We start from the raw sequence: 8,981 nt of genomic DNA, 5'->3' as shown, positions 1-8,981 counted from the left end.
ATTTTATTGTCTTTTGTTCTGCAGCAATTCAAGATTCAAAATCAGTCCTGAGATCATAACGTAAGAAACATTTTGTAAAACATGCTGCAAGTTTTTAGAATTCTCCAAATCCTCAAATGCAAACATTCACTGTAACAGCACACGAGTGTCGTGTTTGTTAAAGAATATGTTTTAAAAAATGAAGGAAGGGGGAGTGGTTGGAGATGAAAGGAGCATTCTAGAGGGAGGGGGAGGGATACTGGGTGTGGTGATGTATAAAGCATCTTTGCCACCCATTGGTTCATCACAACAGCTCTACCAAGATCAACAGTAGCCTCCAATTGTCTTAAACCTCAGCACTGGTGAGTAGAAAATCCTACAAGTACTTTTTTTTGTTTGTTATCTGCTTTTATTTACTCACTCTAAAAACCTTTACCGGTTTGTTTGTTTGTTTGTTTGTTTGTTTGTTTGTTTGTTTGTTTGAATCCAGCAATGCTCATTACAGTTAGTTTTATATGAATGCACATTAAGCATTAGCAGAAAAGTATTGATGAACTGCAAAGTTTGTCACATCCATGTGGACTTTAATGCTTAAACTTCTCTTCTTGCTTATGAAACTTGATGCTGCAAAAGACTGAGCTCATTTTGGCTGAATCCCAAAAACTTGTTTGGAAACTCATTTTTACGGAGGCATTAAAGTTTTTTGGGGGGTTAGGAGTGATTCTCACCTTTAACTGCAACCTAATTGAGGAATGATGTGGTACAGGTTTTGTGCTCTCTTTCCTTGTGACTCCCTTCGGTTTCCAAACTCTCTGATGCCAAAGTTTCTTCAGCTTACCGCACCCTAGAGAGGGAAAAATATTGTATGATTCACAACATAACCACTAGCAAATCTCTTGGGTTTATACAGTCAAGTGGAAAGAACGCATAATTTAGATATACTATGTTAGAAGAACAGACATCTGATGTTGCTTTGGGGACTTTAATTAAGCCGTAACCTGCGTCCTTATCTCCTTTTGCTGTTGCCATAACAATGTCCTGTGTCACTTGGCAGAGTTACTACATTAGAGACCGCTGAAAAGGGAAATAAGAGTGGTGGGGCCCAGGTGGAAATCTTGAATTTATTTTTTATCAAGCTCCACTGAGAACCCAGAGAAACCTTGGCAAAGACAAACAGTAATATCAGCCACTGTTTTCTGCTATGACCTCCAGTATGCACTTGCACATGCACATGTTTTACTGCATATTTACATGTATAATTCCAGAATTTAAATATATTAGCAATGTAATTTGTAGAAGTGGTTCAAAAGTAACTGAAAGGAGCTTCACTGCATCATTATTTTAGGCAAACCAAAAATGGACCTCACAGGGTTAAACGACTCAATCTCTTTCACTCTGGTTTTACCAAACAGGCCCTGCCTATTCCCCTTTTTCCCCCTCGTTTACTTCTAAATAATTCCTCGTGTTCCAAATATCAATGATGTCCTTTGTTAAGATCCCAAATTTGACCACAATACCACGTGATTCAGCCTAATCTGCACCAGGTAATGAGCCATAGCAGAATTATGTGTAAACGTTATTCTTTAATCAGTTTGGATTTCCTGCATAAACAAATACCACTGCAGTCTCAGACGTAACATTATGTTTTCCTTCTGTCTCCTTAAACTAGCCCTAATCATGTCTAACATCCAGAACGCTATGGCCCTGCTCATCACCGCCTTTCATAAATACTCTGGCAAGGAGGGAGACAAACTCACCCTAAGCAAGGGAGAGCTGAAGGATCTTCTTCAAAATGAGCTTGGAGACTTATATGGCGTGAGTGGTCTCTATCCTCCCTCTATCTCACACCCAGTAGGTTGCCTGAAAACACTGCCATACTGATGCAGAACTTTTACTTTGAGAGAGTGGAAAATACACAGATTTTCTACTGTGGTTTGCGCAACTATTTGAGCAGAAGTAGGCTGAACAGTTCTTTGTTTTATGATCACTTAGTGTCTAAATTCAAGCTAACACTTTTCTCCACTGCAGAAAGCCAATGACCAGGCAAAAGTAGACAAGATCTTCAAGGATCTGGACGCAAACGCGGACGGCACTGTGGATTTTCAAGAGTATGTCACGCTGGTCGCCTGCATTACTATGATCTGCAACGAGTTCTTCACCAAAAAATAAGGATCCGAGCGCCACCTTGGGGCCAACTGAGAGAGCTGCCGTTCGGTGACAGGAAGTGTCCCTTGACAGCTGTTTTGAAAAAGATATAAACACAAATATATGACAGTGAAGTCAAACTTATACTGAAATCCAAAATGAAATAAATCTTTTTTTTCTCTCTCTGAAAGACTAGAGTTGCATTTTGTGCATTCTTACATTAACTGGGAGAACTATTTGTTCCAGTATTGAGCAATTGCAGAATCTTTGGAAGGCTTATGATAACAAGAATGTTTCCCTCATAAAACAAAATGTTTCTATCAGCAGAGTTCATGCTTTGCAGCTGAAGTATCTTCTAAGTTTCCTGAAGTGTGACAGGAAGGATGTCACCAACGCTGACAGAGATGCAGAACTGAAAATATCTACCAGAGCAGGCTTTTTGAAGTTGCACTGAAGAAACTTTTGAAAGAAGCAAGAACACAAGCCAGCTCTCACTAATAAAAAGTGAACGTCTTAAGCAAAACATCCTTATATCATACATCCTTAAATTTAACACACTCTGGGTTTCAATTTGGAACCCATTTCCACACAATGAATTAAGATATGTGTAATATTTGGAAATGATGCAGGGAAAAAGTACTGAATGCATGAAGAAACACAAGAAACATTTAATGATGGGCAAAACTAGCGAGCTCTCTCAGGCCCTTTGCAACTTTATTGTTGCAAAACATACTGAGTTCATTGGTTAAAGAAGAATTTCTAAACTACTGAAGGTTTCAGTGTTGGGGCCATAATCCAAAAGTGGAAAGAACATAATTGCAGCATAAACCGGCCACGACCACGTACTCCCCGCAAGATTTCAAGCAGAGTGTCACGGTCAGCGGGGGCAGACCGTGTGGAGAGTGTGTGTGGTGGACCCAGGCCCCAACACAGTCGAGGAGATGGGAGTGAACTTAAACTGAGAGCGAGCCTTTATTCGGGCTGATGCAGAGGGGAGTGGACAAAACATAACAGGGACAGAGACTGCAACTAACCAAAAACCTAAACTGGAGAAACACTAACCTAAAAGAATATCTATGATCACTGTGAACAGAATGCTGTGCAGATGCATGGTAACTGTGAACCAAATGGCGTGACAAAACAGACATGAACATGACCCGCACGGAACCTCATCGTGCGGCTGCATGAAAAACAACAAACCAAATGGCAAACATGAACTGCACAGAATCCTGAAAAACACTTAACTTGACCGGGGGGCGGTACACAGATGACACAACAACAAACAAAGGAAGACTGAGGACTTAAATACACACATGAGGTGATCAGGGGAAGTGGAGACACATGAGAACACAGCTGACTCGAATGTTCAGTTCAGTTCAGTTCATTTTTATTTCAAACATTTCAAACATGAGCCTTCACAATCATTACAATATATTATTCCATTATTTGTTTGAAAAGGAGTAGGTAGAAGTATTCACTTATTTGTCCCTACCCCCTCAAGTTTTACCTCTCATTCATAAATTTTCTTAAATTAAAACAAACAACATATGAAACAAAAGTAAAGCAAAACAAAACAAAACATACATAAATCAAAAACAAGAAATTAGCAATCCCCACCAGGGTATAGTTTCTTTCATATGAAAAAAAACAGAAGGTTTATATTTGCAGATGCACAAATTATGGAAAAACAAACAACCAAAACAAAACAAAACAAAACAAAACAAAAAACCCCCAAAAAAGAACCACAACACCATTACCAGCAACATTACCGTCCTGGGTTAACCCCGTTTTCTTCATTGTTATACTTATTTAAAATCAGGTTTTTATATTTTACTTTAAACTGTTTTATGTTTTTACTTTCTTTTATTTCTTCTGTTAGACTGTTCCACAATTTAACTCCTGCAATTGAGATAGACATAGTTCTTAAAGTTGTTCTAGCACTTTGTATTTTTAAATTCCATTTCCCTCTTAAGTTATACCCACCTTCTCTTTCTATGAACAATTTACAGATTTCTTTTGGAAGCAATTTATTTCTTACTTTATACATTATTTGCGCTGTTTTAAGCTTCACCAAGTCTTGGAATTTAATAGCTTGCATTTTGACAAAGAGTGCAATGAAACATAATGACAATACAGGGGAGAGTAACACTAACTACAATGAACAAAGAACACCAGACTCTTACAAAATAAAAAAGGAAACACGGAGACATAGACATGGAGATAAAACATGAGATGAACTTAACAGACATGAAACATGACATGAATTTAACCGCATACACATGAAACGTAGACGCAGGAACCAGGGAGACTGAGTACGGGGGGAGATGACAGAAATAACTAAGAAATAAGGTCTGAACAGCAACCTAGAAATTAACTAGTTTGAAAATGAATACAAAAAATACCTAAAACTCAAACACTGGGTCACACGACCCAGTACCGTGACACAGAGGAGTGAAAAGAATTATCTGAAGAGTTGAAAGAAAACAATAAGTAACGCACTCAACCACGCTGCCCTGTATCCATGCTCATTGCTGAAGAAAAAGCATGTTAAAGCATGTTTAAAGTTTACTGAACAACATTTAGATAAGCCTGTGAAATACTGGAAGAAAATCTGTGAAAATCGCCGTGATGTGGGACTGTTTTATCGTACGGTACTGGCACGTTTCATATAATCAAAGGAAGGATGGAAAAATATACCAAGACATTTTTGATAAAGATCTGCTGCCATCTGATGAAGATGAAATGAAGACAATGATCCCAACTGCACAGCCAAGGAAACTCTCAGTTTGTTTCAGAGGAAGAAAATAAAGCTGCTAGAATGACTCAGCCAATCACCTGACCTGAATTCAATTGAAAATCTATAGAAAGAACTAAAGGTCAGAGTTCAGAAGGGGCTCACGGAGCCTTCGGGATATGAAGACTGTTTGTGTGGAACAATGGGCCAAAATCACACCTGAGCACAGCATGCGACTAGTTTCTCCATACAGGAGGCATCTAGAAGCTGTCATCACCAACAAAGGCTTTTGTGCAAAGTATTGAATAAATTTCAGTAAGCGTGTTCAATACTTCTCATTTCTCAGTTTTATACAGTTTTCTGTGGTTTCATTTCTTTGCATGTGTGGATATGATTGGTTGATACCGACATCTGGTGAGAATTTCACATCAATAACACAGACAACAGAAAAAAAAAAACAACACAAAAAATGTTTTTTAGGTCATTAAAGAAACCTGGAGAGCTAATCCTGAAGACTACTTAAAGAATTGGCTAGAAAACTACTCTAAGATGTCAAAGAATAGGTGGTCATACCAAAGATTTTTGGATCATTCAAACTTTGTTTTTGTTGTTTGTGCTGTATTTCCATGTATCTTTGCCCAGGTCTCCATAAATCACTGCATCTATTTCCCATTTTCCTAGAAAAACATGACAACAGCACATGACTGCACATGACTTTGCATGTGTAATATTTAAGTAACTCCTGTAAGACTGAAAATGAATTAATACTTGGGGCATAATATTGCATTCCTGTTTATTTCATAGCTTTTGTTGCATAGTTAGAGTGTGTGTTGCACTGCTGCATATAGTATTTTCCAAAAGTTATCCATCTCCCACTTTTGCTACTTTAATTGTACATTTTTTCTTGAAAATTAATCAATGAATGAATCTTTGGAATTCTAGGCAATCGTTCGCAGTACTAATACGATGGATATTTGAGTCATGTGAAAAATAATTTCTCACAGGCTTCTATGCAGTCCTGTGAAAAACTACCTACAACCCATGATTCAGTACTTGTAAAACCACATTTAGCAGCAATAACTTGAAGTAATCACTTTCTGTATGACTTTATCGGTTTCTTGCATTGCTGTGGAGGAATTTTGGCCTACTCATCTTTACAATGTTGCTTCAGTGCATTGAGGTTTGTGGGCATTTGTTTTGGCACAGCCTTCTTAAAGTGCCACTACAATATTTTGTAGACCTGGCTCAGGTCTGGACTTTGACTGTGTCATTGTAACACTTTGAGTCTTTTCTTTTTCATTCATTCTGTTGGAGATTTGCTGCTGTTCTTACATTTATCGTCCTGTTGCATGATCCAGTTTCAGCCAAGCTTCAGCTGTCAGACAATTGGCTTCACAATTGACTCGAGAATACTTTGGTATACAGACGAGTTCTTAGTCAACTTAATGACTGCAAGGTGCCCAAGTCTTGTGGCTGCAAAACAAACCAATCAGCGGTTTCAGCCTGTCTTCTGTGTGAAACAGGAAAGATAGCAATGCGAGGAAAATAATATCTTACTGTTCATATAAGATAAAGCAGGGATTAAACGCTTTTAATAGAAGTAGAACAAAAACAAGAGAACAGTTAAAACTAAATAAAGAAAAAACAACTACAACTATTTATTCTATGAAGGATTCCACTGGGAACATTACTCATGATCCATAACAAATAAATAAATCTTTTAGTCTTTTATGAAGCTTTATACTCCACACAGATGAATCCTTCCAGCGCTGACATTGCAGAAGATAAATCTACCGAAACTACATGACAGATTGTGGATCTGGATTCACCTCTTTCAATGTCCAAAATTCCCAGAAGCCCCACAGCATCTCCCAAACAACAAAGCCCCAGGTCCACATGGTTTTCCAGCAGAGTTTTACAAAGATTCTGGCCTACACTAGCACCTATTTTTTTTTTCAGTCATCACCAAGCCCTCACTCCGCCACCGTTGTGCTTGATAGTTGGTGCGAGGTATTTGTGCTGATATGATTTGTTTGGTTTTTTTTGCCATATCTGAGTATCATGGCCTAACATCTCCACTTTGAATTTGTGAGACCTTCTCATGGCAACACTTCTAAACAAGCTGTACTTGTTCATTCTTTTTCTATTTGTACTGTCATGAACTTTAACATTTGTTCATGCTAACTAGGCAGAGTCTGAGATGTTGTTGATGGACTGAGCATTGCACTTTGGCAAGAATGTGGCATTCTTTTAACACACACCTGAATGCTCCAGACCAGGAAACTGCCAAAATATCTGCTTTTATAGAGGTGATCACACTTGCTAACGATCATTTAATCAACCGCATTTGATTAGCAGCAACTAGCTAATACTTGCCCTCTTAATTCCTATGGAAACGGTAAGAATTTACTTAAGTTTTATATGTCTGCAAAAACATTTTTAACATGACTGCATAATATTCTACCGTAGTGCATTGTTGGCAATAAAGACAAGTCATGTGGCTTAGTGGTTTACAACCTGCAAGTTTCCATTCCAATCAAATAAGACAGGAAGTGACAGCTAATCTCTCCCTCGGTACTCTAAAACAAGGAATCAGCAAATGTGTTGTGCAATCTTGTTTAGCAGGCTTACACAAGATAACATAAAACAATCAGCTGTTCAGCATAAATGAGAAAGAAATGTTGAACATTAAAATAAGACAAGGTTGTGAAAAGTATTTGCTCCCTTCTTGATTTATTTTATTTATTTATTTATTTATTTGCCTTTCTGTCACTCTTGCATGTTGCAGATCATCAAACAAATTTTAATATTAGACAAAGATAACCCGAGTAAATACAAAATGCAGTTTTTGAATAATGATTTTATTTATTAAGGGGAAAGACTAAACAAACCTGGTCCTATGTGATAAAGTCGTCGGCCTTCGTTGTATCACCCTCGGTAGCAAGAACACCAGAGGAAAAAAGTAATAAACATCTATCAGTCTGCAAAGGATCACAAAGACATTTCTAAGGCTTTGGGACTCTGGTGAACCACAGTGATATTAAGACTCATTACATCTGGTGTACAGCTACAACAGCATTTAATAAAAAAGAATATCAGTCAAAGCAGTCAAACATGGTGGTGGTAGCATGGCAGTCTGGGGTGATTTGCTGCTTCAGGACCTGGACGATTTGCTGTAATTGAGGCACTGAATTCTGCTCACTACCAGTAAATCCCAAAGGGAGAATGTCCAGCCATCAGATCATGCTCTGAAGTGCAGCTGGGTTTTGCAGCAGGACAAGCATAAAACACACCAACAAGTTCAGCTCTGAATGGCTCAAAAAGGACAAAATTGAGATTTTGGAGTGGCCCAGTCAAAGTCTCGACTTAAAACCATTTGAGATGCTTTGGCATGGCTTTAAACAGGTTGTTCAAGCTCACAAACCCTCCAGTGTGGGTGAATAAAACATTTCTGCAAAAAACAGTGGACAGACATCAGCATTGGACTCCAATCCAATGCTTTTGTGAAAGACTCACAAAAGTATTGAATTGCAGTCCTTGCTACCAAGGGTGGCAAAACCAGTTATTAGGTTTAGGGGGTGAGTGCAGGGTAAGGTAGGTATGTATAGTTTATTTTTTCTGGTAATAAATGAAATAATTATTTAAAACTTGCATTTTGTGTCTACTCGAGGTTATCTGAAATATTAAAATAATAGAAGAAATCAGAAAAAGGCTAAATATTTTTACAGCACTATAAGTGTACATGTCTGATAAAATGCTGTACGTATTTATAATTATAATGTCTTTATTTCTGGATTCCTCTGTAGAATCATAACTAAAATTGTGGGGAAAAATACATTTATATTTCTCAATAGTGGTTGGGTCCAGTGCCTCTCATCCTTTAACTCCTGCCGTTTGCAAAGTTTGCAGCATCATTTAAATGCAATCACTGGCACTCTTTGTCTGTTAAGATAAAACAGAAAGTGTTTAGTAGAAAATAAAGGGATTAAGAATGCGTTTTAATCAACAACGACATTGTTTCATTCAATGCGTTGAATGGAAGCGAGAGTAAACAACACACTTTCGGTGACGCCTCCGGCAGGTCACGTTGCATGGCCGTGTCCCGTGACGCTGCCAGGGGGCG

The 8,981-nt window shown here is 38.1% G+C and overlaps 1 protein-coding gene across 1 annotated transcript; it reads left to right on the top strand.

Moving 5' to 3' along the window:
- The first annotated feature begins 258 nt into the window (after nucleotides 1-258).
- Nucleotides 259-2,314, top strand: LOC102792458 (ictacalcin-like). Its single transcript, XM_087835510.1, has 3 exons — nucleotides 259-341; nucleotides 1,649-1,794; nucleotides 2,008-2,314. Exons 2-3 carry the CDS (start codon nucleotides 1,657-1,659, stop codon nucleotides 2,146-2,148), a joined length of 279 nt encoding a protein of 92 aa, XP_087691636.1. The 5' UTR covers nucleotides 259-341; nucleotides 1,649-1,656; the 3' UTR covers nucleotides 2,149-2,314.
- The last annotated feature ends 6,667 nt before the right edge of the window (nucleotides 2,315-8,981 follow it).

This window comes from Neolamprologus brichardi, chromosome 22 (genome assembly GCF_056152115.1).
Source record: "Neolamprologus brichardi isolate AB-2024 chromosome 22, ASM5615211v1, whole genome shotgun sequence".
Lineage (NCBI taxonomy): Eukaryota > Metazoa > Chordata > Actinopteri > Cichliformes > Cichlidae > Neolamprologus > Neolamprologus brichardi.
Note: the sequence above shows the minus strand (reverse complement) of the source record. Positions and strands in the feature narration are given on the sequence as shown.